Below are 27942 nucleotides of genomic sequence, written 5' to 3'. Positions count from 1 at the left end.
AGTGGAATTTTCCTGAGCCTTCGAGTTTAAGTTAAACACATCTAAGAAGAGGGCACATGGGAGAACAAGAAGGGCTTGTGCTCTATTAACTTGGGACTTTAATAGTGCACGCCTGCGACCTGGGCAAGCTACAGCAGCAAACACAAAATGGCCTCCATTTTGTCCATGCCAAATTCTCATTTACACAGGTTTTCCCTTTACTTTGTAAATAAACATTAATTTTTAATTGTTAGTTGTGTGCCTTACTGATCCAGTAAATAAAGTAACCATGTCTCAGGAGTCCCTAAGAACATTGCTGGAAAAGCACTTTAAAATCACTGCAAATATTTTTTTGTATTTAAAAATTCTTACTCTTTTTGATGCTTATATACAAGTTATTTCTTGTGCTATAAATGTTGTGATCCACTGCTTGATTTCTTTCCTTTTTTTCCTTGAAAAACACACTAAAAGACAAGAGCGTTTTTGCTATTTTCTAATGAAGACAGTACTCACACTTAAATATCCAGTATTAGAGTCACAAATTCAAACAGTAAAGTGCACCCATTTATAGACATGACGTGATGGAAACCCATTAGTGCAAGAATTCTGGGCAAACGGGACATACAACCTATAAGCTGAAGTTTGTCACCACTGTTTCCATTTCAGGGTGATGTGAACAGGATGAGAGGAACTTACTGGTTTCATATGAAAAATCCCCCTCCCCCCGCCCCACCTGAAGCCAGACATTGATTCAGCAAATGCTGTTGGGAGAGGGGCAACTCTCAGGTACAGTACTAAGATCATCCCATGGCAGTGAAGTAGCAAAACAGGGCACAGGCAGTCTGCTTACAAGGAAGAACTCCGTCTCCTCCCCTATAAGGTCCAGTGGGCATATTGTAGGCAAAAACAACTGGCGCCCAGTAGTGATATTCACTCCCTCTTCCAATGGCTAAAAACAAATTGTATTTTGTCGACATTTTAGGTGTTCTGCCCAATGAGACACAGACCCTAAAATTTCCTGTTTATCCTGGAAAACCGAAAGAGACTGTGGGGAGAAGTAGCATATTTATAAAATCACAGAACCTGTTCACCCACCTAGACAGGGGAGTACAGATGTATGTGTCTTGTTCCAAATAAGCAGGGGCACTTTTCTAAGACACTGAGAAATTTTTCAAAATGTAGCAGCGGCTCCTCAGTGAGAGGTGGTTAAAAAGGATAAGATGCAAAAAGCCCAACAGGGTTAAGACCTGGACAATGAGGGAGTGAGAGGCTGCTGGGCTCCCAGCTGTAGGCTGTACTAATGCTGTACATTTGAGAGAGAGAGAGAGAGAGAGAGAGAGAGAGAGAGGCTGATGCCCACTCTGCTGTCATTGAGCAGATAGTCCTTTGGCATCAGAGAAAGAGTCTGGGTCTTGAGTTAGCCCAGCTGTTGCCTCTAGCACAGGGTCAAGTCCTGGCCTATTTCAGGCTTGGAGGCGGAGGGGGGTCCATCTAGTTGGCCTAACCTAAACTAGTAAAGAAGTGTTTCTGGTCTCAATTTCATGCTTCAAGCATGTTGGAGCAATGCTTCCAGAGGACACTTACAATTACAAACTGGTCTGAGCCCATCTGGATTTTTATTCAGGAAGTTGCCCTACCTGTAGCCCTTTACGAACAAGAGCAGTGATTCCCCATAACAGAGAACGAATTCTCTTTTGTTGAGTTTGACTTGTTTAGAAGGTTAAACTCCAAGAACTGATAAGCACTCAGTGCCGGGCCTATGCTAAGGCTTTGGCTTTCAGTGTTCTTGCCACTCATCTCATGCTGGCCTCAGCCCCTCAGGGACAGCTTAGCAAGAGACACGGATGGGTGGAGGGTGCTGGATCAGAAGACCTGGTATCTCATGTACCCCCACTCAGGCTGAAAGGGGGCCTTCTTCACCCTGAAAGGAGACACTTTGTGGGGCCTGGTTTTCAAAATATCACTCCCCGAACACTCCTACCTCAAAAAAGAAACAATAGATAATGAAACTATAGATCTCAAAATGGAATGAGACAACATCTGGCACAAACTGCAATGGCCCTGGGTGCAAATTCTGGGAACAAGTCTTTTAGTTCCATGAGAATTCAATTTGTTTCTCAAAGAACCAGTTTCTTCACTAAATACCATCTGGGTTTTAAAAAAGAGGGCCAGTAGAACAGTCTAGCTCCAGGCGACGATCCACCTAACAGGATTATTGCACCAGCCAATCTTCAGTTTACTTTTTGTGGAATCTGATGCTCAGGATCTAAAGGGGGATTTCTCCAAAGATTTCCTACAGCCTTTCAATGAGAATTCAGAACAGTCTTTCCTTCTCTCTCTCTCTTCCTATATATTTATTTATTCCCTCCCTCACCCATGGAAAATCAGTAGTTTTTAATGGTAATTGTTGGCTAAACATCTAAAGAATAATTTTCAGTGAATTATTAAAAATTACCCATGATTCTTATCCAATTTTCTTGGCTGACCAAAATATTTAAAAAGCTGGTTGTTTTTAAAATGTTGTTAAAATACTTCTTGGAAAATAAATAGTGGTTATTTCAAATAATTACATTGGTGTGTTTTTTTTTCTAATTTAACAGACATTTCTTCTCTTTCTCTTTGATCCTTTCACCCCCACAGGAAGACCAGCAACAACCTAAAGGAACACTCAAGACCTGAAGACTGCAGGGAGCTGGCAGTAGGGGAGACCAGAGCACCAGAATGCACTGGGGCTGGCTATCTGGAAAACACGGGGTTAGAGTGCAAAGGCAAAGGGAGCATCACACTCTTTCTAAAGTTCCTGGAAGAAAACAAACAAGAACATCTTATTTTTGTAAAAAAAAAAAAAGAGAAAGACATTTACACAACCAACAAGAACATCAGTGAAAGCGATTGTCTCCTGGAAAAAGCTGACCAGTGTGTCTGATCTCCCTGGGTTAAAGCACACGGCACAACAATCTCCTCGTTGGCATCTGAAGAGAGGGAGAGAGCATGTGGCTGGGCACAGCAAGAGAAACAAGTCCTGGCTCACTGGAGGCCAGCTTCCCAGTCGGCTGCATGCAAAGGATTTCAGCATGTGGGCTGCCACCTCTGAACACCACACAGAAACTACATGAGAAATTAAGCTGGAGAACTACCTCAAATGTGGAAACCAAGCCTAAAAATGTGCAGTGAAAACATACGGGTCTCACTCCAACAAATGTCTTTTAAACATTAGACTCCACAAATGGTCTCTTTGGTTTGATAGGGGATGTCTGCCCTTGTCGAGAGTCCCGGGACAACTGCCTGTACAGGTTGTCCTGGTATGCCTGAGCCACAGGGAGGGTCCGAGCCACCTTCACATCGGGGTAGGAGGAGGCCTGGCTGACTCTCTCTAAGAGGTCTCCGCGGGACCCGTTCGCCAGCATCCCATGGGGGCTGTAATAATCGTCCTCCAGCAAATGGCCATTCTGTGCATTGTTGGTTTTGTTATAAAAGGCAATGTTGCTGATGGATGATGGTGGGCTGAAGGACTCAGGCTGAGGCAAGTTGCCTGGAGACGTGGGGCTGAGAACGGTATCCACTGATGACACTGCCCAGGTCCGATTCTGCTGGTGAAGATGGGGGTACTGTTGAGTCCGGGCTGTTTTATCTATGATCCCCATGAATGGTGTGGTCCTGGATCGGGTGGGCTCACTGGGGTATCCTCCTTGAGTGGGAGACACTGGCGACAGCTCGTCACATGACCTATCATATGCGGGTTTTAGTGGGATCTCCATCTGTTGAATCGAGGAGGATGGCCGGAAGGTAGGTGTTAGGTTGGAGGCAGATGAGATACTATTGCTAGATGGAGAGAAGCGAAGGCCTACGCTTTGGGAGTGCAGCAATGGCCTAGGAGTTGGTGGGTGGGGTTTGATTTCATTGGGGTTGACACCAATAGGTCTTCTGATTAGATGCGACACATCAGGGGAACCTAGTTGGCTAGAGGAACGCTCCAGATCTAGTTTTGAGTGACAGACTGGGTAATAGGATGCGGACTGACTACGTCCAATCTGTGGTGTCTGGCTGTATCTCATGCCACCTCGATATGCCGAGGACGGTCGCTGTGGAAGGTCTTCTTTGGTCAACCCTCCATGCTGACAGATGGCGCCTGCACTCAGACTGGCCTGGACATGCTGCACAGGTCTCCCATCCCCAACAATCCCCCCAATTGACCCTTGATAAACCAACCGGCTCTGACTGACTCCTAGGTCCCCTTGTGAAGACTGGTACTTACTAGCCATTGAGTGGGCTACCTGACCATAGGCCCCTGTGGAGATGACAGTGCTTGAATGAACAGCAGAGCTGGGCTGGTTGCTTCTCACAATCTGGGCCTTAGCAGGCTGTAGCCTGAGCCCTTGCTGGGGAACCGCCACAGGAAGCTGAGGCATCTGGTAGGGCCTCTGGGCCATTTTGGATAATGGAGATTTTGGCCTGCCAGGAAGCTGACTAACATTTGTTTCTTGCTGATAGCGCACAGGCGAGCCGGACTGGGCTCTATAGACACTCATGCTTTCAGCTGGAGGGCTGGCCCGATACTGAGGACCTCTTCGCAGAGGGGAAGGGGGAGGGCTTGGGTATTCTTTGCCCTGCCCTCCCACAGGAGGGGGGCTAAAGCGGTAAGATCCACCCTGATGAGCCGGGGAAGTATGTGGTGGACTAGGCCTATAATGAGAGTTCTGGTGAGTTGGAGAAAGAGCAGGTGAGGTGGACTGATAGGTCTGTCTAGTGGGAGAACCTACAGAACTACTGGACCGGAAGTCAAAAACCTGATGAGAGCCAAGCGGTGAGCTGGAGATGTAGACGGAGTCCCTATGGGCTGGAGAGGAGGGTGGGCTCTGGATGATCGGGAGCCCCTGACTGGGCCGTGCCTCTGTCTGGAGGCCAATGGAAACATTTTCAACATCCTGCTCCAAGTACTCTTCCTCGAAAATGTCTTGCACAGAGTATATGTCTTCATGCTGTGGTTCAGGTTCTGCTTCTTCTGGTAGCTGCTGCTGAGGCGGCTGTGGTGGCGGCTGCTGCTGCTGCTGCTGCTGCATCTGCCTACACTCCTCCTCCACTCTCATCAGGAGTCTCTGGATCTCACGGTTGTTTGGACACAGCTTGATGGCCTCGTTCAGATCCTCTAAGGCTGCTGCAAACTGTCTGCTTAACAAAACGTAAACACAGGAACTGGAGTTACTCTGAATCAACAGGAACCGCCCAGAGCTGAGAACATGGTCACTATTTCAGAGAACTGTGGGAGCATCTGTCAGAGCCGGGGGTTTTTGGTTTTATTTAATTTGTAAGGAAGGAAACAGGTAGGCTGTCATTCTAGAGGATTCCAGAATGATTCTCTAACCCGTTCTGCCTCCATCTTCCTTCTGGCCTCTCTGGGATTAGTGAAGAAATGTCCTCATTTTGTCAGTCCAGCCAGGCCCTTCAGGAAGATTCTCTTAGTGCCCAAATGCACACCAGGCAGTATGAGGGTTGGGTGGGGTTGTCATTTACAGGGTCACTGTCAATTAGCTTAGGAATAAAATAATAACTACAATATTTAAAAATCTTGCTGATCCAGAATTTTTTTGTTATATTCTTAATATTTTGGCTCCAAGTTTCAGGCTTGTTCCGTCCTAGGCAAGAACCCTGTCTTCTGCCCTTCCTACCCTCATCCCACAGCACTATTGCTCCTCCATTCTGCTACATCAAAGCTGGGAAGATATTAGGCTTGCTGACTAGGCAGCTCAGATTCTAATTTACAAATTAGGACGTGAACTATCAAAGATTTCCCATTCTCTCTATTAATATTGCCCAGAAAAGGAGCCATTTGATTTGTGGGGAAGGAATTATCTGGTGGGAAAGAGAACTTGACAGTCAAGCTTCTGAAGAGCTTCACTACCCCAGCTAGTTAAGATTAGTATTACTGCCACTGTCGTCACTGGACTTACCCTGGGTTTGATTTCCAGGACCACATCCCCGCCCTGGTTATATCAGTGAGCCTGAAGCAGTTCTTTGCCACGCAGTTTGGGAAAAGGGTGGGATGCTGGCAGGAGGCATCAAGGACAGGGACAAGTTATCTGAAGATCACTGATGGCAGGTTCTAGGTCTTTCTGGGACCCTTCCTGCCCACTGGCCAAACCACAGCAGATGGGCATGAGGGATGGAGTCCATTGTGGGTCCCCTCAATCCTGTCTCCACGAGTTTGTGGTGTGGGTGGTAGGGCTTTAGGTAAGAAAGAGGTTTGATGCCACCAGACTTGAGGGGAGCCCCCCAAGGAAGACCAAACAATCCAGGGATCCCCCAAATGGCTACAGGAAAGGAAAGAGGAGCCTGTGATGTACGTGACCCACCCCACTTTTCCCTCTGAAAGGGTCGAGGGGATGTCGCTAAGTGACCTCTTCCTAAGTCACAGTGTCTCCTTGTGCTACCTGCTTGGGGGTTAACACGATTGAGAGATGGCGGAGGGTTCTTGAAAGAAGGTGCCACTCTCCAACATGAAAAAGACGTTTTTCACCCAAAGCAAAATGCGCTAGATTTCCACAGCCCGGAAGACTTGCCAACCTTAAGCTGAGTATTGCTATGGGAGCCATCCCCAAAGCGTGGCCCTACGAGTCCTCAGGGATAGACACACATGGGTACATATGCCCCAGGATGGCCTACATTGCCTTGGCCAGATTTTCAGAAAAGAGACCTCTTGCTTTTTACCCTCTCTCTCTCTCTCTCCTCACCTGCTGCTGCGTTTTGCCCTTGCTCTTGCATAGTAAGCTTCATAAGATTTCGGTTTCAGCTCCAGGGCCTTAGTAGCAAATTCCTCCGCCATTCCAAAATCCTGTCATTACAATAGGTGTGCAAATGAGTCATTGAAGAGATATGAAAAATAGACAACTTGGGAATAACACAGATCATATGTACATTTCTTTGACACTTATGGATGGAATACCTGGGATTCCGGACATGCCTGGTATAGCTTTAGCCTGGTATAGCTTTGGCCCACAGCTTGAAAGTTCCTTCTGCCTTTGCCCTGTGTGGCCCTGCAACCACTCATAGGAATGAATCTGCCCATAAGTATAAAAATACTTTTAATTTGCCTTCTTTCTGCCTTTCTCACAAAGTTCTTTCTAGGCCAGAAGCCAAATGTCAACCCAATGAAGTGCCTGAAGTTGGAAACCTGAACTCATTAAACACGCATGAATGAGGCCAACACACATAAATAATCACCTCCCATGACACACACACCTACACCTCACATGGAAATTCACCCTACCTCCCACCTCCCTGCCACACCCACTATTCCTTTTCCAAGGGATGAGTGAAATCCAAGAGGATGAGGTCTGCGCTGGCTAGATGGAGTAAGGACAGTGTTTAATTATCTGGTCTGCTTTGTGACCTTTCAGAATGTGTTGTATGTTTTCTTTTTTCTTTATTTTTTAATATATTTTATTAATTTTTTACAGAGAGGGAGGGAGAGGGATAGAAAGTGAGAAACATCGATGAGCGAGAAACATCGGTCAGCTGCCTCCTGCACACCCCCCACTGGGGATGTGCCCGCAACCAAGGTACATGCCCTTGACCGGAATCGAACCCGGGACCCTTTGGTCTGCAGGCCAACGCTCTATCCTCTGAGCCAAACCGGTCAGGGCTGTATGTTTTCTTATGCATACCTACTTCACAGGTAGAATAAGAGCAATACAGCATTTGAATGCTCTGTAAACAGTTCTTGGCACAGTAGATGCTCAGTAAATGGTAGTTTCCTTTTTATTTCAGAGGACTTCTCTGGTCTGTTTCTTCTCTTAAATGGCTCCTTATTTAGGAAACATTTAAAGTAAAAAAAACAAAAGAGGACCCTGTCTGTGCTATCACTTCATCTCTTTATCACAGAGGCTCCCTGGAGGCATAAAGCTGTAGTTTTTAACCCTTACACCAGCGGTTCTCAACCTGTGGGTCGAGACCCCTCTAGGGGTCGAATGACCCTTTCACAGGGGTCGCCTAAGACCATTGGAAAACACATATATAATCATATTGTTTTTGTGATTAATCACTATGCTTTAATTATGTTCAATTTGTAACAATGAAATTGGGGGGTCACCACATGAGGAACTGTATTAAAGGGTCGCGGCATTAGGAAGGTTGAGAACCACTGCCTTACACAAAAGAGAAGTTTTTCCTTCCTCTTTTAATGTCAAAGCACAGCACAGTAGCCTCTGGTTACACTTGTGATTCCTAATGCAGAAAACAAGGCCTTAGGCAGAACAAAGGCCCTGGGGTATAGGTTAAAAAAAAAAAAAAGAAGGATGGGCAATTTTCTACCAAAGACAGACTTCAGGTGCTAAGCAGAGTTCTGCTCATGGGAGGTGATTATTTCTGAACAAATGTGGAGCTAGAGAGAAAGTATTCCATCTTAGCAAGGTTGTCTTCTATCCCTATTGTTTCCAACCTTACCCTTTACTTTTTTCTTTTGAGACTATTGTTATGTCTGGGAAGATTATTTTTTTGAAGTATACTATTTGTTAGGCAAAGAGAAGCCAGCAGGGTGGCAGCAGCTCCTGTGCTGTCTCTCTCTCACTAGCTGGTGTCCCAGTTGACCCTGGTGAAGATTCTTCTGTTTCATCTAAGAACCTCACTGCCTCCCCTAAGACACCCACCCTCTCCTATGGGAATCTCTAGTGGCCCCACTCTCCTTAGCACCAGGGACAGGTCTGCCTCTTAGGGTCCTAACTGTGTCCTCTGAGACACCCAAGCTGTATCAGGGCTCTTTTCATTGTCAAGTTTTAGATGGATGATATGAAGATCATATATGCAAATAATCTTTCTGGTATTGATAGCAAAGCCATTGCCACTGAGCTGAAATCTCACTATTGTAGAGCTGAGTTCTTTATTGATCAACACTCCTGTTTGGCTTGGATTATTTCTATCTCTTGATGAACTATGAAACCTCAGGCTGGTGGATGTCAGAGACTCTTGACATGATCTTAGCTATTCCCAGTATCTGAGAGAGGGTTCTTGGCCCTGGAGTGTCTGCATGTCAAGGTTGCTGAGGGCATCAGAGACTATCTGCAAAGCAGGCAAGAAGGACCAAGGATTATCTGGGAGATAATAAGGGACCAGGAAGAGTTCTAAGATTCTATCTGCAAAAAGAAGGGACATGGCATGCTAGGATAAAAAGATGAGTAGAAGTGAAAAGTTCAAGATTAGCCTTAGAAATTAAATCTTTAAGTTCACGGTCCTGAGTCCTCTTTCTAGCCCATCCATACGTGACTCGGGGGCCTTCTACAAAGGGAGGGAATGATTAAAATTCATAACTAATTGCAGCTGGAATTTTAGTGACAATTGCTCTCACATTTTCCCAACGACCAGAAAGTTGACTTTGGGGTGGGGAGGATGATGACAGTTTTTTAATCACTTTCAGTGGGAATTATGAAAACTCAGAAACCTATAAAGTGCCCACAGCATTAACTTTTTTACAGTTTGATATGGATTGTACTTAAGAGTTGATTTCTTTCAAATTGCAAATGTCAGTGCTCTGTGAAGGACAACCAAGTTCCAAATGGGCCAGAGAAGGATCAGGGGCCTGGTAAAGGCTAGTGAATGACTTGGACTGTCAACTTCCAGGACTGCAGAAAGGAGCTGGGATGAGAAGGACTTACGTTCATTTTCCTGCGACACCGAGAGAGGTTGAGGAGAAGAGACACCTTCAGTTCCCGGAAGGTTTTCAAGTCCTCACCAAACCCTTCTCTAGGGAATTTCTTCAGAGCGTACTGGTAGCGCTGGGCAGCCTCCTTTACTTTACCTTTCTAAGGGGAGGACAAGATGGCAAAACACAAAATTGGTCTGCTGAGCAGCTAAGTTTGGTCCCACTCCCTTCTTCTCTCCAGTTATTATGAAGAGTTAGACCTCCCAAATGCCACTTAAGAGAGTAGGTGTGGCCCTGAACATGAGAGCAGAAGGGGCCAGCCTTGCCTTAGGCAAGAAAGGCTCCGTTGAAGAGGTGAAGGGGTTACTCAAGATACAAGCCAGAGAAACAAAGCCATGTGACGAAAGGCCTGGGACCAGCTTCTCAAATGGATTCCTAAGGGACTGACCTCGCTCTTTCAAAGGAGCTTTCTCTTGACCTGATCTCCAGGGAACACATATTTCCTAGTCTCCAGCACACCAAAATGACTACTTCTTGAATTTTGCTTATCTGGAAAACTCTTTCCTTGTTTGATGTTCCACCTTGCCAGTTCTCTTCCTCACAAAGGATGCAGGAGCTAAAACAATCTAGTTGCTGGTTCCCTACTCTCATGGCATAAAATAATATCAATCAGTTTCCCCCGTTTTTGGAAAAGGCATGGGTCAGGTGATAGTAGAGAAGTGAAGTTTAGAGTTTGTGATTCTATCTGACTATGTAGGAGGGATTTTTCCAAGATGAAGCAAATCTATGATCAACTTAGGGACCTGGTCACAGGAGCCTTGAACTTTTCTTACAATTTGTATTTGAAAATCTACACGTTGAGCCAAGAATGATGCAGGAGGCACCACCCTTCCTCTAGCTAATCTTTATCCGCTCTAATCTTTCTGATTAGCTGCAACTTTACCAGGGATCCCGATCTCTTATTTTTTCTGTAGCACCTCTCATTAAGGAGAGGTTTGGAATCTTGCAAGGTAGGATTCTGGGTGAGACCAGTAGTAGCACTGCCCATTCTCATTAGGAGGTAGGACTCCTTGTCTTAGAATATCAGAAGTTACGTTATAACCAGGGCTTAGATTCTTGAGGGCAATGCCATTTTCAGGTCCATAAATATGACAGCAAAAGAGGCCCTTCCTTGAAGTTATGTGAAATCATGGTTGGGTCAGGACTCAAATTTCCTAGAAGGCTAAGAGTCCTAGATTATCATGAGTCTCACTCAAAGTTCCTCAGGAAATACAACTCTGTCCCCAGGAACTCGGGGTAGGAGGCGGGGGAAATAAAGTGCTTCACAGTCATCTCCAGCGCCTAGAGACGTCTCAGTGAGGCCCAATGCCCAAAGCTGGGCTGGATTTGTGTTTGTTTACCTTCAGGAGAAGACAATTCAGCTAACCTTAACACAACACAGTAATTCTGACATGGAATGTTCTTACGGGACTTCCTATAGGCCATGAGAGTTTGTGTTAGGAGGGCATGGAGCCCTCAGCTTGAGTTGTGAGTACAAAAAGACTCCATTCTTTTTATTATTATTGTCATTCAATGAGTGACCTCAAGCAAATCTTCTCATTGCTCTCTGTCTTGGTTGTCTTATCCTACTCAGAGATATTGATAAACTATATAGACTTTTAAATCTATGAATATATTAAATATGAAAGACAAGATCAAAACTCTTTTCCATGGACTGAAACTATCTGCACTACATTATTTTACTTTGACTTGTCCCATGAATTTTCAGGTCCCACTTAGCAGATTCCATGTAGAATCTATGTAACTGCCCAATAGTGGTTAAACTAGGTCTTTAGGTTGATTAGCTACAGGCATGTGTAGGCTATTCTTGCTCTCTTGTTGAGAAGGTGAAAAGCCTGGATTTTTAACTTATGAGCCGGGCACTGAGGGATGACATTTTCTCCCTTTGTCTCTAGGACCAAAGACGAGAATTGTCAAGACTTCGGTAGGTTCCTTATGTAGAAAACAGTCAGTGGCTGTTTTGAGGAAACTCTGTTCCTTCTTCCCCTCACCTTATAAAACATGTCCCCCTCTTCCATCAGCTTGCTCAACAGGATGATCATGATGTCTGGTTTGGAGGTGGCCATCGCCCATGTGGCTGGACCTGTAGTGTACAGGATGCATGATGGGTAAAAAACTCATACAATGTAAGGGTGGTAGGAAGCTAGGTGAAAAAAACATCCTGGGGGAATTTCTGCTGAGAGAACAACTTGCTCCACAAGAATTTCCTCATCTTTTGGACCTGGGAGTATCTTAATGACTCCCACTGCCTAGAAGCTGCACTGGACTGTATTCACCTTAAAATAAGAATATCTGAACTCAGTTTGCACCACAGGAGGGCAGCAAAGTCTGCATACTGTATTTGGGCAGGCAATGGCTTAGCCTGGAGTTATTTTAAAAAAATTGGGAGAAAGGGTTTATATTAAATGTCACTAAAAGATTTTAAACATCCAAAAAGAGAAATTTATGTTAGAATCTGGGACTCAAAGGCCCCAACTATTTAGTTTATTAATATTTAAATATGTACTTTGCAGAGGGAAACCATTTAAGACCCTAAAGCTCCCTTAATTTTTAAGTATCGAGTAGGACTCCTGGGATTTACTGTGTATCAGGAGCACAGTCCCAATGTCAGACAGACACGAGACAAGCCAACATTATTGAGGATTATTTTACCCCCAAAGAGAAAGAACAGGTTCAACTGACTAGTTTACAGATGCCTGAATTATTTACCAACTAAGCTTTTTAGGGTTAGTTATGAAAAGTTCAAGTTATTCTCTACAACAGTCATTTAAAAAAATCTTCTTTTAAGGTGAAGTAAATTAAAAGATTAGAGGTGTGGGGAACTCATGCAGGCTAAATCAAAGAGGAGAAGGCAAAGCTGACCAAGCCATCAGACCACGCCTGATGCTGACAGCGGTGAAATATACCTCGTGGGCGACTCGGTAACGTCTGACAACCTTCAAAGAAAGGAGAAAACAAAAAGTTGTAGGAGAGGAAAAAAAAATGGATGAAGGTGAAAAAAAAAAAAAAGAAGGAAAAAGCAGCAGTGAGAGGCAGGCAGCAAAAAAGCCAGCATATAAGCCAACCCTTGTCTACAGGTCTGTGGGTGGGGAGCGAATGGGGCAGCAGCAGCAGGGACTGGAGAGTCTGAAGCACATACAGAGCAAGGGAAGCAAAGGCTCATGGCCGTGCAGGGATCCAGGATGCTCACAGGGTGGGGCTGGTACAGAGGCACTAGCACTAAGATGTGCTGAAAGTTCAGAGCAGCCTCCTGGGTAAGGCTACACGGGGCATGGCAGAGAACCCTGTGATTTTACTCAGGGTAGTGTAGACCATGGCTCAGATGGCTTTCTCTGGGCAAAGAGGCTTCCTGTTCACTTGGACAATATTTGGGCCAGGGCAGAGGGGAAACTATATACACTCACACCAAACACCCAAGGCAGCCAGACCTTTGGACCAGTCTGGCCCCTGGGCACAGATGGCCAGCACTTTCTTCCTTTCTCCTACCTATCTTGGCTCCTTTCTTCAGAAGAGTGACGACAACAGAAGTGTTCCGGCAACCCACTGCCCTATCCAACGGGCGCATTCCGCTGTAGTCCACATGCTCGATCATGGCCCCATGATCCACCAGGAACTGGACCTAGCACATGGATCAAGCAGAGCAGTTAACACAAGTGCAATGGTTCAGCTCCACCAGGGGTTTTGGCTGCTGCCTGCACTTTATTCAACTGCGGGTCTGAACCAGACTGAGTAGCCATGGTATGTTAGGCCATACCTATATTCTTGGTCTTTAGTGATGTTTTGAATTTTTCTGTCCTCTAAAGTATAGATCCAAGAACTTTATATCAGGAATCACCACACACAACTCTCAACCCCAGATAGCATTATGGATGGAGAATTCAATATATACTTGGTTCTAGCTTAAAATTATAAGCTTTTGGATGGCAAAGAGCCTATTATTTCCTTGCTAGTTTCGAAGGGAACCTAAGATAATTCTTTTCACAGAGTAGGCATGCCATACTCACTAAATTAGAGATCAACTTACTTTACAGGGAACATTCCCCTATCCCAGCCGTGGGCAAACTACGGCCCGCGGGCCGGATCCTGCCCGTTTGAAATGAATAAAACTAAAAAAAAAAAAAAAAGACCGTACCCTTTTATGTAATGATGTTTACTTTGAATTTATATTAGTTCACACAAACACTCCATCCATGCTTTTGTTCCGGCCCTCCGGTCCAGTTTAAGAACCCATTGTGGCCCTTGAGTCAAAAAGTTTGCCCACCCCTGCCCTATCCCTACCACTGTGAAGTTTGTTTAAAGACACTCACCACCTCAGCATCACCATAGAAAGCTGCCAGATCCAATGGGGTGCGGCCATTCTTGTCAGCATGGTCTGTGGCAGCTCCATTATCCACCAGAGAACGTACTACAGAGAGATGACCCTTCAAACAAGCCCAACTGAGGGCTGTCAACCCTTCTTTGTCCATCAGAGCAATGGAGGCACCTATGAGAGCAAGTATAACGTAGGACTGAGGAAACATGAAAATTAATAGCAGAAGGGAAAGATGGAACTTAAGGCGTACATTCTGCCAAAGCACAGGTTTTGTTTCTGGTATATGAGTTACCTTTCAATAAAAACTGTTAAAAAAATTGATCCTACAAGCTGTCAGAGGAGAAGAAAGTCCAGCTGTCTTACTGGGCATTCCAGGTCCTCCACAATCTCTCCCAAGCATACCCTCTGTCCTTTAGTTTCCTCACTTCCCTGTGAGAATCCGCTACTTTGGCAAAATGGATGTACTCACTGCCTCTAGACTCTCCCATAAATGTTCCTGAACCCTCACTTTTGGTTATGTTGCTTCCATGTGCAGAATATGTCCCCCCCCCCCGCCCCCCACGAGTTGCCTCACTTCTGCCCATTTCCTAGGAACCATCTCCAATCCCCGTCTTCAAGCTTCTTGTGGTTCACTGTTACTTCCTCTTGAATCTGTTTAACATGTCACCTTATTCTGTAGTTAATCTTTTAAATTCTCAATGAATGTTTTCTGAACTCAGTGAAAGTTTTCATTTATAATAGTATAAACTCCTTGACAGAATGTGAGGGAAATGGACTCATGGAAAGAGATCCAGGGCATAGAGGAAATTCAAATTTAATTAAACTAGTCAGCCTTCAATAACTTCATGCCCACTGTCTAAGCCCCTTTTATATTCTGCATCTGCCTTCAAAATGTCTATTTTCATCTATAAAGATCAAGCTCAATTGACACCTTTTGTAATTAGCCTAAAATTCAATATACACTTGGTTCTCAGCTTAAATTGTAAGCTTTTGGGTGGCAAAGAGCCTATTATTTCCTTGCTAGTTTCAAAGGGAACCTAAGATAATTCTTTTCACACAGTTGGCATGTCAGACTCACTAAATTAAAGAGATCAACTTACTGCACAGGGAACACTTTCCAGGCTGCCCCTCAGCAGGACAGGATTCAGATGTCAGACTAAGCTTAGGACCTGCCACAGCCAGCTCAGGTCTACTCAGCAGCTATTGGGCCTATCACCTGTGTATCCCTAGAGGTCAGATAGCCACACTTTGTGGTTTCCCATAGCAGGACGAAGGGCTGGAAGGCACCACACCTCTAACACATAAATGTTCTGGGTTAGCTTTCACAATGGTACGTTCTGCAATTAAAACATCAACTCTGCTCAGCTGGAATGGCTCAGTTGGTTGAGCATTGTCCTGTGCACTGAAAGGTAGCTGGTTCGATCCCTGTTGGGGCACATATGGAAGGCAACCCATCAATGAACATCGACGTCTCTCATATTGATGTTTCTCTTTCTCTTCCTCCCTTCCTCTAAACATGTCCTTGGGTGAGGATTAAAAAATAACAATAAAAACACTGACTCTACCATGGAATGATTTTGAATATGAGACAGAATCCAAGGAGTTTTCTTAGACACAACATCTATAAATTCTCTGGTCAGAGCCTCCAATGGTGAAAAAAACAGGATAAGAAGGTTCTGGATGTATATTATAAAGTGATTTTTCAAAAAATAAGAAAAGTTGGAATTTAAGAAGTTAAAAGGAGATACATATGAAATAAACCCAAAATTCAATTTGTAATTTTCCTCCTCTTTCTTCCCCCCCCTTGCAGTTAAGACCAACAGTTCTTCCAAACATCCATCTTCAAACTTTGGAGTTGTCTTCAACCCCTCCTCCCTATTTCCTAAATGCAATCAATCTTTGTATCATAATCACTGTTGCATTTGGCCCTTCTGTTTTATTCTAACAGCTACTGCACCTGGATTAGGGCCTCATTACCTCTCATCCATTCTACTACAATGGCTTCCTAATGGATCCCTATAATTCCTTCATCAAATCTATTCACATTATTGCCTGAGTGACTTTTTTATTTTTTAAAGCACAACTCTGGCATAAATTCCCTTTTTTAAAATCTTGAAAGGCTCCCCAATGCCTTTAGAATTAAGTCCAAACTCTTTTAATCTGTTCCTTTTCCATTTCTTTGCACATATGCTTCCTATTTTATTTCTCAACAGCACTCATGTACTTCACCGGACAACTTGCCTATTTCCCCAAACTTGTGTACTGTTCCTCCTTCTTCACTTTTCAATTACATTACTCCCCCTCCCTAAACAGAGAACATTTTTCCTATTCAAATTTCAAAGTCTGTCCTATTCTAACTCAAATACCTTTGCCAGAGCACTCAGGATTCTCTGCTTTTTAAGGTAATTATTTATCTTTGTTTCATCCCTTCCTAACCAGATTATGGACTCTTGGAGGGGGCACAGATTATTGTATATTAATTTTAAAAAATTACTCACAGTTCCTGGCATAGAGTTCTACAAATAATGTGGGATAAATAACTGTTCATAGAATTTGTTGATTTAGTAAAAGTTTCTGATTTAAGTGTGAAAAATTAAATAGTATAAAGATCAGAATCTCTGCAGTGGTTAAGGGAGAACAACTTGCTGGAATCTGTGCCTGATGATCTTCTACTGGAATGTGCAGTTACCTCAAGGTCATCAGTGGCTGAAGAGCTCCTGCCTTTCCAGGAGACTTGGGTTGTCCTGAGACATCTACTCCTGCCACATCTTATCCTGGGAGTCCAGGCACATCCCACTTCCTCAACCAACTCCCTCTAAGCAGAAGTGAGAAGAGATATGAAACCAGACTTGTTTGGTACCTTGTACCGAGGAAGCAAGAACCTCTCTGCACGCCGGCAGAGCAGTTCTCTGATTCTGATCCCACCTTTAGAGCCTGAGGCTGTGGATACAAATCTTCTTTGGAAGATCCAACTAAAGATCCAGTAAGTGTTTGACCGAGTTGTAGTTTAAAATCTTAGAAGAAACCTCTTCGTTCTAACTCAATTACCCTTAGCTGCTCTAACCTGGGCATGATTCTTCAGGAGGTTGGTTTCCTTGAAGTGTATGTGCTTATGGACAGATGTTTTTGGTCCAGTTTACTAACAGGAGAAGCTAACTAGAATGGAATCATTAAGACAAGTCACAATCACACTACCTCCTGCTTCATGCAAATAAATGCTCAAGTTCCACTAGAGCAGTGGTTCTCAACCTTGGCTGCACATTAGAATCACCTGGGAATCTTTTTAAAATCCTGATTTTTAGGTCTCATCCTCCAGAAATTCTGTTCTTTGTTATGGGGTGGGGCCACAACATTAGTAACAAAGAAACAGAATTTCCAGAGGATGAGGCCCAGAAATCAGGATTTTAAAAAGATTCCCAGGTGATTCTAATGTGCAGCCAAGGTTGAGAACCACTGCACTAGATAGTAGTGCAGAATGAGTAGTGACCCCAGCGTTTCCACTGCAGAGGCCCACCAGCACTCCCCACTGTTCTGCACAGGTAACTGAGGTCATAGCAATCAAAAGGAATCTGAAATGTTTTGATGGTGGTGTGTATCCTTTAACTTATTTCCCATTCACCAGGAATATGTGAATGTTGGTAAATGTCAAAAGGCATTTATTACAAGAGGAGGGTAATAATATCCCGAGTCCTCAAATAGGGTACCATTGTCAGCAATTGTCTTAGTCTCCAGTTGCCTTCTTTGGATACAAGAAAAATATTAGTTGTGCAGGACTGCAAAATAATTGATAAAGTTAAGGTCAAAATACAAGCCCTGGAAGATACATTAAAATGCCAAGTTTGGTGATTATTCAAACACTTTAACTGAAGAGTTTGAATATGTTAATTTGGTTAGAATACTGAAGATCCCTCAAGCCACAAGGATTAATATCTGTTCTTAACATGTCTTGGAATCCATCACGGTAAATTATGGGCACTGACCATCCAGCTCTGGCAGCCCAGGACTGACCTTGTGCAAGTAGAAAGTCCACAGTTCCCAGATGGCCTTCGGAAGCAGCCATCATCAAGGGAGTCCGGCCTTGCTTGTCTGCCATGTTGACATCAGCTCCATGGGTGAGCAAAAGATCAACTATCTGCAAGTTCAGAGAAACAGGAGCCAATTATCCAGGAAGAGCTGCTGAGCAGACGCAGGCACGCTATCCCAGACACTGTGTGAACCCCCAGATAACTTTCCACTGCAAGCACCCCCTCAAGTTCCGCACCGTCCTTGTACCATGTGATTTGATCTCCGACTCTCGCAGGGACAGCTAAATGTGAAGAACTCAACTCTGAATGCTCGACTCAGCCACTAAATAAAAAAGAATTTAAGGTAACAATGGCCAAGATGGGGACTAAGCAATCCCATAACTAAACTCCAACACAAGTCCCTCCTGTGTCAGTGCCATTTTATTAACCTCTAGAAGTTGCAAAGCTGCCTGCAGTGAATATTTGTGACTGAACTGAATATAGAGAGTCTCAACTCTTTACCACTGTTTGGCTTCTACAGCCTTTTTTCTACTCAAGTACTTTGGAAAGGATTATTACCAATATGCTTTCGTTTCCATCCTAAGTGTACAAATGAGCATCTATCCAGAAGCCAAACATCTGGAAAGACCGCATAACTAGAATTTATATACATCACATTTTCTTTTAGCAAATCAGACACCTGCAAATAAGTGGTCAGCAGGGATCTGTTGAGATATGAACCTCCCCAAGAACTTGTGGATACTGTAAAATGTTCTCTGGAAAGAGGCAATTCTACGACCAGGCCAAAAGTAGCCAGTCTTTCTATACAATCTAGAAATGAGGATGATTTGGAATGTTAAATTTTTGACATATTCCCAACTGGAATATTAATAACAAACACCCAAGTCCTCAAATGGGATGATTGCTGGGTAACTCAAATTTTGAGATTCTTTTTTCTCTCTATGCATCAGAACTTCCCACCTAGAATTCACTCTTGCCCATGGTCCTAGAAGTAGCTGCCCTGCTTACCTGCCAGTGGCCCTGGCGAACAGTGCTGAATAGGGGCACTGCCCCTCGACGGTTTGGCTGGGCCACTGCCGCCCCTTGTTCCAAGAGCAGACGACATACCTCCAGTTTGCCCCTTCCGGCTGCAGCTGTCAGGGCTAAGGGCAGAGAACACAGACTGAAAACAGGTGGCTCCTGCCATCTCTAATCCTGTGTGTTAAACATGGCAGTATATCTGTGTTTGATTCATATAAATGCTACTTTACTTCCAAGAATAATGATTTTTAGCTACTTTTGTCATGAAAATTTAAGTGAATACAACTACATTTAAATGGGCTTATTTATAATATGCAGAAACAATTATAAGAACACATTTACGGAAAAATCACCTTTGATCAAACTTACTTCATTTTATTTTTTCCTACCCTCTTTTTTGGTACCTCTTCCTAGCTACACACCTTCTACTGGTATCTGTGTGGCTGGAATGCAGGGAGAGGGCTTTTGCAGAGTAAGGTCTTGTTTCTAGAATTAGCTAGGAACAATCTCTGGCCACCTCAGTTCTTGGATCCTTAAACCCAAGAACCAAAGTTAGAAATTGCAGTCCACGGGTCTTGGGACAGTTTTCATTCCTTTCCTTCATTAGTTGAGACAGACATTTCTAGTATATCTGCAACCATTTTTATATGAGGATCAGAAGTGTTCAAGGCAATAGTCAAGATGAGAGGTGTGACAAAAACTCTTTTCTTGTGAATATAAAGATGAAGTCACAGATAGAAATTAGCTATAGTGAGTATAAGAGACACAGCAGGAAGAAACTTAAACAGTCTTTCCTTGCTGCTGTCCTTTGTTTGTGATCTTTGATACAGTTGGTATCTAATGAGGGAAGCAATGGAAATTCAAATCAAATGGTCACTTATAATCTTTTTCAAGTGCAAATTATAGCATTTTGTCTTTGGGCTTGGCCAAATTTATCCACAACTGACTCATGTGCAAAACCAAGATGACCTGTAATTTCCACCAAGATAAACCTTCAAGTAATCTTTTCCTTCCTCAGTGATAAGAAGGGCTTAAGGGGCAAGTGTAGAAGATATATTCACTCAAACTAGATGCATCTATGCCTTGTCCTATATGCATTTTCAGTTTTATTTGAGAAATCCTAACATTATTTCTGTCCTGTTCCTCACAGACAGGAAGTGGCGTGGTCCTACCTGGGGTGAGGGTCATTTCTAAACCCCCAATGAATGTGTGCAGGTATTGATGGGTCTGACTATTGACTTGATAAAGAAGTTTTGTCTCTTATTCTTCAAATCAAAATCAAAGCAATCTTCCCTCTTTCTCAAGTTTATATTTCTAATACTTCAGAAACTGCAACACTTCAGTTCTTGGGTCAGAACACCAGAGCAGTCTAAGAACTTGAATGGACATTATAACATTGTATACCTGAAACTTACACAATGTCATATATCAATTATATCTCAGTAAAGCTGGGGGTGAAAAGAACTTGAATAAGTTAGATACTTGTGAGGAATTGTAACATCACCTTGTTGGTACATAAAACAAATAATCTGGAAAATTTCTAACTCCCATGTTCTGATCCCATTTAAAGTAGCTACTAGGTAGGTGACAGGGTTGCAGCAAACTTCCCTTTTAATATCCTATGTATGGGAAAAGGGGGACAAATACATTATTTTTCACAAAAGAATTTATAATTCCCTGGAGAAAACATGCACAGTATTTCAGAATCAGCCTTTCAGCAATGATGCCAGTTCATAGAATACAGCTGCCATGCATACCCAGGGCCCATCTTGAACGCTAAACTTATACTGTCCATTCTAACCTGGAGTTATATTGTTCTGGTTGGCTCATTTCAACCCACTGGATTGCACATTTATATGAGAAGGAATGTTTCATTTGGCCTTTTTCTTTGTTGTATCTTCTTAGGTTATGATGTAATTTGGCAGGAATTCATATCTCAAAGCTGATAGCTGAATATGGTCATTAACGCAGCTGGCCAATTTCATCTCAGAGCAACACAACTATGTAAAATGGAATCTGTGCTTTTCAAAATCCAAAAGTAAGGAGTTGCTTTGGCTGGATTTTATAGCAGTCTTATCAAAAACTGTTAAAACTTTTTTTGGGGGGAAAAAAAGAAAAAAGATTAAGGTAAAGCCAGTTCTATAAAAACAACAAACTGATTCTCAGCGCAACCACAACAGTTTGGAGCCAAATCTCTTTCTGAGAGACCAGTCACAAAATTTGCTCGCTAGCTTGTCAGCATCTGATGAGATTATCTGACATAAATGGTCCTTTTCCAAATGGAAAAATCTAAGGAGTATGAAGAGGCAGACAGGACACAGCTCAGAGTTGGGGAAAAGCCAGTCTGCTTGGATGGGATGCTGACACTAAATAGAACACAGCAAAGCAAATGGTTCTTTGTTTTTTTTTTCCAACCTAGAAAGAGTGCAGCAGACAGGTCATGTCAGACCAATGGGAGGGTGTGGTTGTGAGACATACACTGATCACTGCTACAAAACGTTAATTAAACATTTATTGAGCTACTTGTTAGACACTGTCTCTGCTCTTAAGGAACTCATGGTTCAGTAAGAATCACAAAAAAAAAACCACACAAATAAATTACTATACAGTGTGATGTGTACAACAGAAATAAGTCCATGGATGTTGGTTGTATGGAGGTGTCACAGGGGAAGAAGTGTTTGAGAAGGTCTCTAGGAAGAGATGATAATCTGAGCTAGAAGCTGAAAGAGAAATAGGAGACTTACAGGCATTCAAAGGCAAGGAGGAGGCATGTTAGGCACAGGCAGAGAATGTATAAGGCAATGAGGTAGGAAATAGCATGTTTATTGTATATGGAGTAACTGGAGAGACTGGCAATAGATGAGGCTAGAGATCATGACTGGTCTTTTAATGTTACATTAAATAACTTAATTAATGTGACAGGTGGTCATTGAAGGGGGGTAAGCAGGAAAGTGACATGAACAGACTGTGGCTCAGAAAGATTGCTTTGGCTGAAGTCTGGGAGATGAATCACAAAAGGGTGCGGCTACAGACAAGAAGAGCAGTTAGGATGTATTTGCAATAATCTAGGCAAGAGATGATGAGGGCATGAATGAGGGTATCTTGTTTACTCTGGGAACTGGCTTCCTTTGGGCCATGGGATGACTCAGGCCCTTGAGTTGCTAGAAGCTTTTAATGCTGGTCATAGTTTTTGCCCATACGACAAAGGAGAAGAGGAAGTGGCGAATAATCTTGTCACCAAATTGCTTTTCTTCTGTGTTGTTCCATAAAAAGTCTGTGAAAACCCTGTGGGATGGGAGGGGTCAGCCAGAGGGTGAAAGCTGGATGTAGGAAGATGCTACCTGGAAGGATAAGAGGCTGCAAAATGGGGACAAAGGCAACAAGGATATTCTGGTGACCTGCTTTTAGAAAATCCGACATGTAAAAATTGCACCTCAATATTTCACTACATGCTAAGATATAGTTCACTGATTCTAAGATGTGCTTTTTTCTTTCACACTTTAACACCTCTGAATTGGAATGCCTCTTACAATTGATGTGGTAATAAAGAATTGTGCCAGTTTACACTCTGGTGTCGGGTGAATTTCCCGCCACAATATAAGCTGGCGCGGGCAATTATTTAGGTTTCCCGCGCAAAATCAGAGTTAGTTTAAAATTCCTATGTCTTTTGAAGTATGGGTTCGATTGAAATGGGTATGAAACGGTTCGCATACGCAGGTAGGTATCTTTGAAACAAATATTTGGTAATACGCAGTTACAATCGGCCCGAATTTACACGTTTCCCGCACTCCACCGCAAATCTATATGAACCGAGTTAAGACGGCTCCCGCCGAGTACGCGCAATTCACGCGAGCCGACTTAACTCGTTTCCCGCAACCCAAGTGTTTAACTGGCAGAGGTTGTTGTTTTTTGTACTGGCACAAAATGTATTGATTATATAGTTTCTTATAGTTACTGGTGTCTTAGATTCAATTTAGCAAGTGGTACAGATTGTTGAAGACATCATGACCATCATATTTTCCTCAGGGATAAATTGTGTTGTTTAGAACAGGTCGCAGCCAACCAGCTGGCTGTAGATCATAGACCTTCGTTCCCTATATAAGGGAAACATATATAAGATTTTGTCTTTGGAGGAAACATCACAATTCAATTGATCATTATAAATTTTAAATGATTATGTGCTATAAGTTAGAAAGAAACATGTTTACTTAGTTCCATCACTATAGAAAGAAAAGCAACTCATAATTTTTGGTGGGTTGTCAGAACATTTTCACATACAAAGATATCATTTCCTCCAAATTTTTCTAAGGTCAAATAACTTTTTATAGGTCTATAAATTATACTACAAATGTATTTCATTCTATGCCAAATTTAAATAGCATTTTATGTTTCTAAAGCTGAAATTGTTTCATATAAATATCACGTTAAACACAATTCTGATTATAATCAAACTGACACGAAGCTCTGAGTTTTCACAACCTTGAGATATGATACATGTGTAAGACAATGTAACAAACTTTACTGCATACTTAAAGTATGAAATGTTTTAAAAGTCCTCAGACCAAAAGCTTTATTCTAGTAAGCAATTCTTAAAGATAAAAAGGTCTTCTACTTAGTTCACACCCTTCTTGAACATTTTTAGTAATTATTTTAAATATACTACTAGAATGTGTAGGTCTTGTAATTTCTATCCATTATCACCATTAGACCATTACTTTTTTGTTCTCCCTGTGGTTATATGTGCGTGGTCTGACCACGGGAGTCTGCTGGGAGGGATGGCAGCGCTGTGCTGGGGAAGGCTTTGCTGACAGGAGCAGTAAACCAGCATGTCCCTCTGCAGCTCTAGCTCACAACATGCGTACTCCAGGACTGCTGATGTCCTGGCCAGTCTCTTCTCCCAGTCTGTCCTCTGGCTTCCCTCAGGGTGAGGTCCCAGAGACAACAGCTGTTTCCAGCTGCACATTTTCCTTTAATCTGTCACAGGCTCTTAAGCTGCAGCTGCCTGGCATCTGCTCCCTTTGGCTCTTACAGAGGGAGGGATTGTTTGAGGAGTAAATTCCTGGGCTCTGGACCATTCTACATAATGTTAGAGAAGCCATGAAACCTATGTAAGATTTTTGCCATGGATGGAAACATTGCAATTCAGTAGGTGATTGTAAATTTTAAATGAATTCAAGTATCTTTTCTTATTTTTAATAACACTTTGACTCTAAGCAAAACACATAGCCTTCTTGTTTGGTAAATATTCTCCCTAACTTGGCCATCTCAATATTGGTCTCCTCCTGGCAAAAATGACACATATCTGTGGTGACTCTACAATTTTCATTGCCCTGGTTCCATAAAAACACATAGGAGGTTACTAATGTTTCTCCAGATGTTGCAGTTTAGACTTGGGGGAAAGACAATAATCATTTCCTACAAAGGTCACAGGAAGAGGCTTCCGTTTATGTAGTAAATTACTGAGCAATACAGAAATCTCTTTGCTACAGACAGAGAGATGGCATGTGGCTGCACTTTACAGGGTGACACCTTCATGTTGCCCCCAGAGACCCACTTGACTCATACTGTGTCAGGTACCACTCTGCCATAGCACTTGGTGAAGCCAGAATCGTAGATAAAAATGTAATCTCCTGGTTTACAACTACAGGTGAAGAGAGTTATTTTGACAGGAGAATTATTTATTCCTAACTGTTACAAGGATAACATCAAAAAAGAGAAAGGCCACAACTATTTTCTGCTCTGGTTTGGCACACTGTAAGGAAACTTTCAGTCTTTTAAAAATATTTGGAAACAAGAGCAGGGGAAAGTTTTGTTTGAAAGAAGACTCTGGTGCTAATGGTATGGGGAATCCAAAGGGAAGGAGAATTGAAAGAGAGAAATTGCTTGACTTTTTACTTCGGCTGAATTGGTCTCCAATACAAAAGCCACCAGAGAGATGCCCAAGGTGTGCCAGAGGGAAAATCAGGGTGGGTGATGCAGAGAACACCTCCGCACACATACAACACATACATGAGAGACGAGAGTGCCGTCCATGACAAGTACCTGTCTCTCCCCAGAGACTGTCAAAGCTGTTGATCTGTGCTCGCTCCACTTCCTCTTCATCTTTTTCTGGAAGATCAAGTAGGTAGGAGACAATCTGAAACAAGAAGTTGTGTCAGCTCAACTTCAGGTGGAAAACTATGCTACTGACACTAGCCTGTGAGGTTTGAAAGCTACTTGGATGACACAAGTGCTAGGAAGCCTCTTGCACACAGAAGGAACTGAAGTGCCTGGCCTGGCAAAGGGACCCGAAGCTGCCATGATGAGTATTTGTTCCTGTCAGGCACAGTTTACATGCTTCTCTGAAGACAATTCGCTTACATGGCACGTGACTTTTAAACATTACATGTTTCTCATATTTAACTTAAAGAAGCAACCCTTCATCCTCCAAATAAAAAACCAATAAATAAACAGAAAAAAAACAATCATTAAACAAAAAATAAAATAAATATGGACAACCTTAGGGCTTGTATATCTTCAGAGCAGAGCGATTATCTCCTTTAAATATAAGGGCTGTTTTAGGGACATGGGGGAATGGCTGCTAATTAGAAAGGAAAGTGACAGCTCTGTTTCTAGAAATTTGACTGTGTAGAGAGTTTTAAAAAGCCTCACAAAGATAATAAAATTCCAGTTTTACTTAACATTCCCTTGGTGACATGTTAGGTCAGTTGATAGGGTAGCTGCATTACTGAAGCAACTCATGCAGTGGTACCGGCCAATGAAAGCTGAACTTTAAATTTTCGGGATTTTTGCAAGTCCAGTGTTAAACAAAGATGTTTATTAAAAGTTAAATCACAATTAAATTATATTTAAAACAAAAGTTAAAAAACAAAATCTTGTAATTTCCTGATTATTTAACTGTTTTACAATTATCTATGCTCTTGAGGTGATTTATATCTATTGTGTCTGTATGATGAAAATATTACAGAATGGTGTGCTACTGTGTACCTCTCCACAACTTTGTGTTCAGTGATGTCACATTGGTAGCTTGAAATCGGCCACGGAGGGAGTATCTACACCCTGAAACTGGCAAACATTACAAATCAGGATTTGATTTAGTGCTGCAGCTAAAAGAACTTCCAGTTTAATGAATATAATTTGCATGAGGGCAAGAAGTAGTTTAACAATAGGTCACATATCAGATTTAATGACAATAAAATTATTGGGTAAATTGGGGTACAAATTCATTTTATAAAATCACAGTGGAGTTGCATGGTAGCCAACTTGCTAGGCTGGCTATGACACAAATTTAGCAAACATCAACATTAGCATTCAATTAAGAGTATTGTGCTCATTATCACTTGTAAACTGGTACTACATGTTCTTTGTATCAGTAAAATTTATAATAAATTTAAGTATAGTCATGCATTAGTTAATGATGGGGACATATTCTCAGAAATGTGTTATTAGGTGATCTTGTCTTTGCCTGAACATCCTAGAGTACACTTAACAAAAACCTAGATGCTATAGCCTACTACACACCTAGGCTATATGGTACAGCCTACTGCTCCTAGGCTACACACCTGCACAGCACATTATTGTACTGAATACCACAGGCAACTGTAACACAATATTAAGTATTTGTATATCTAAACACAGAAAAGGTACAGTAAAAACACAAAATAAAAGATAAAAAAAATGGTGCATCTCTATAGAGAACTTACCATGATGGCGCTTTCAGGACTGGAAGTTGCTCTGGTGGGTGAGTGAGTGAGTGAGTGATGAGGGAATGTGAAGGCCTAGAGCCTCACTACTGTAGACTTTATTAAACACTATACACTTAGGCTACACCAAATTAAAAAAAAATTTTTTTCAATAACTTTTTAACTTTATAATTAAAAAACACACTTTCAACTCTTGTATTAACAGTTAGGTTAAAACACAAGACATTGTATAGCTGCACAAAAATATTTCCTTTATGTCCTTATTCTATAAGATTTTTCCTATTTTTAAAATTTAATTTTTTCTATTTTTAAAACTTCCTTTGTTAAAAACTAAGACACAAACACACACCTTAGCCTAGGCCTACACAGGCTCAGAATCATCACTATCACTGTCTTCCACCTCCACAACTTGCCCTACGGGAAGGTCTTCAGGGGCAATAACATGCATAGAGCTGTCATCTCCTATGAAAACAATGTCTTTTTCTGGAACACCCCCTGAAAGACCTGCCTGAGGCTCTTGTTGAGGACTTGTCAATCTTTTCAGAAATATGTCCATGGTGGTCTTTAAAAAATTTTTTTTATTTTCCATCATAAATTTGCCTATAAGCAGATACTGCATTATTAATGAAAATTTTTTGGTGTTGGGGGTCCATATTTTCAAACTTTTAAAGGAGCTTATTGAGGTCTTCAAAAGCTTCTACTAAACCCTACTGTGAATTTTCTTAGGGATTCTTCTTCTCTTTCTTCTGCAATTCCTTTTCTTTTGCCTCTTCTTCAGTTATGTGTTCCTGTTCTAGTTCCAACAACTCTGCATTAGTCAGTTCCTTAGGAACCACCCCTAGGAGCTCCTCAATTTCATCATCACCCCCATCCAGGTTAAAGTGTTTGCCATCTCAGCCACAGCCCTGTTGATTTTTGCAACCTTCACATCCTTGGTAAATCCTTTGAAATTAGGGACAAACCTCTTGAGTGTCTTCTTCCAGATGCCATTTATATACTCCTTGGTTACATCACACTCATATATGTGGTCTGTTGTTGACCAAAATGTCATTAGGTGGCACATGTTAGGTGGCGCATGACTGTATGTATGCTCTCGTCTCTGTCTCTCTTTCTCTCTCTCACTCTCCTCCTCCCTCTCTCCTGTTCCACTCACTCTCCTTCCCATAGCTGATTGTTAACATTTCCTAGTATACTACCAATTCCATATATTTT

The 27942-nt window shown here is 42.4% G+C and overlaps 1 protein-coding gene across 10 annotated transcripts in view; it reads right to left on the bottom strand.

Moving 5' to 3' along the window:
• Positions 1-2322: 2322 nt before the first annotated feature.
• TANC2 (tetratricopeptide repeat, ankyrin repeat and coiled-coil containing 2) overlaps positions 2323-27942 on the bottom strand; it is a 265295-nt gene continuing 239675 nt past the window's right edge. For 5 of the 10 annotated variants that reach the window (XM_070395132.1, XM_070395136.1, XM_070395137.1 and 2 more), the window contains 10 exons: positions 25070-25163; positions 19016-19149; positions 17991-18114; positions 13978-14153; positions 13157-13289; positions 12577-12606; positions 11662-11753; positions 9624-9770; positions 6708-6808; positions 2323-5148 (listed from right to left, as the gene is read on the bottom strand). In XM_070395132.1, the coding sequence (XP_070251233.1) occupies positions 3186-5148; positions 6708-6808; positions 9624-9770; positions 11662-11753; positions 12577-12606; positions 13157-13289; positions 13978-14153; positions 17991-18114; positions 19016-19149; positions 25070-25163 (2994 nt within the window). In that variant the 3' untranslated portion in view covers positions 2323-3185. The remainder of the gene's footprint in view (positions 5149-6707; positions 6809-9623; positions 9771-11661; positions 11754-12576; positions 12607-13156; positions 13290-13977; positions 14154-17990; positions 18115-19015; positions 19150-25069; positions 25164-27942) is intronic. The other 5 variants (XM_070395133.1, XM_070395139.1, XM_070395135.1 and 2 more) reach the window with 3 other exon arrangements.

This window comes from Myotis yumanensis, unplaced genomic scaffold (assembly GCF_028538775.1).
Source record: "Myotis yumanensis isolate MYYU_CA2020_CCGP unplaced genomic scaffold, mMyoYum1.0.hap1 SCAF_16, whole genome shotgun sequence".
Lineage (NCBI taxonomy): Eukaryota > Metazoa > Chordata > Mammalia > Chiroptera > Vespertilionidae > Myotis > Myotis yumanensis.
Note: the sequence above shows the minus strand (reverse complement) of the source record. Positions and strands in the feature narration are given on the sequence as shown.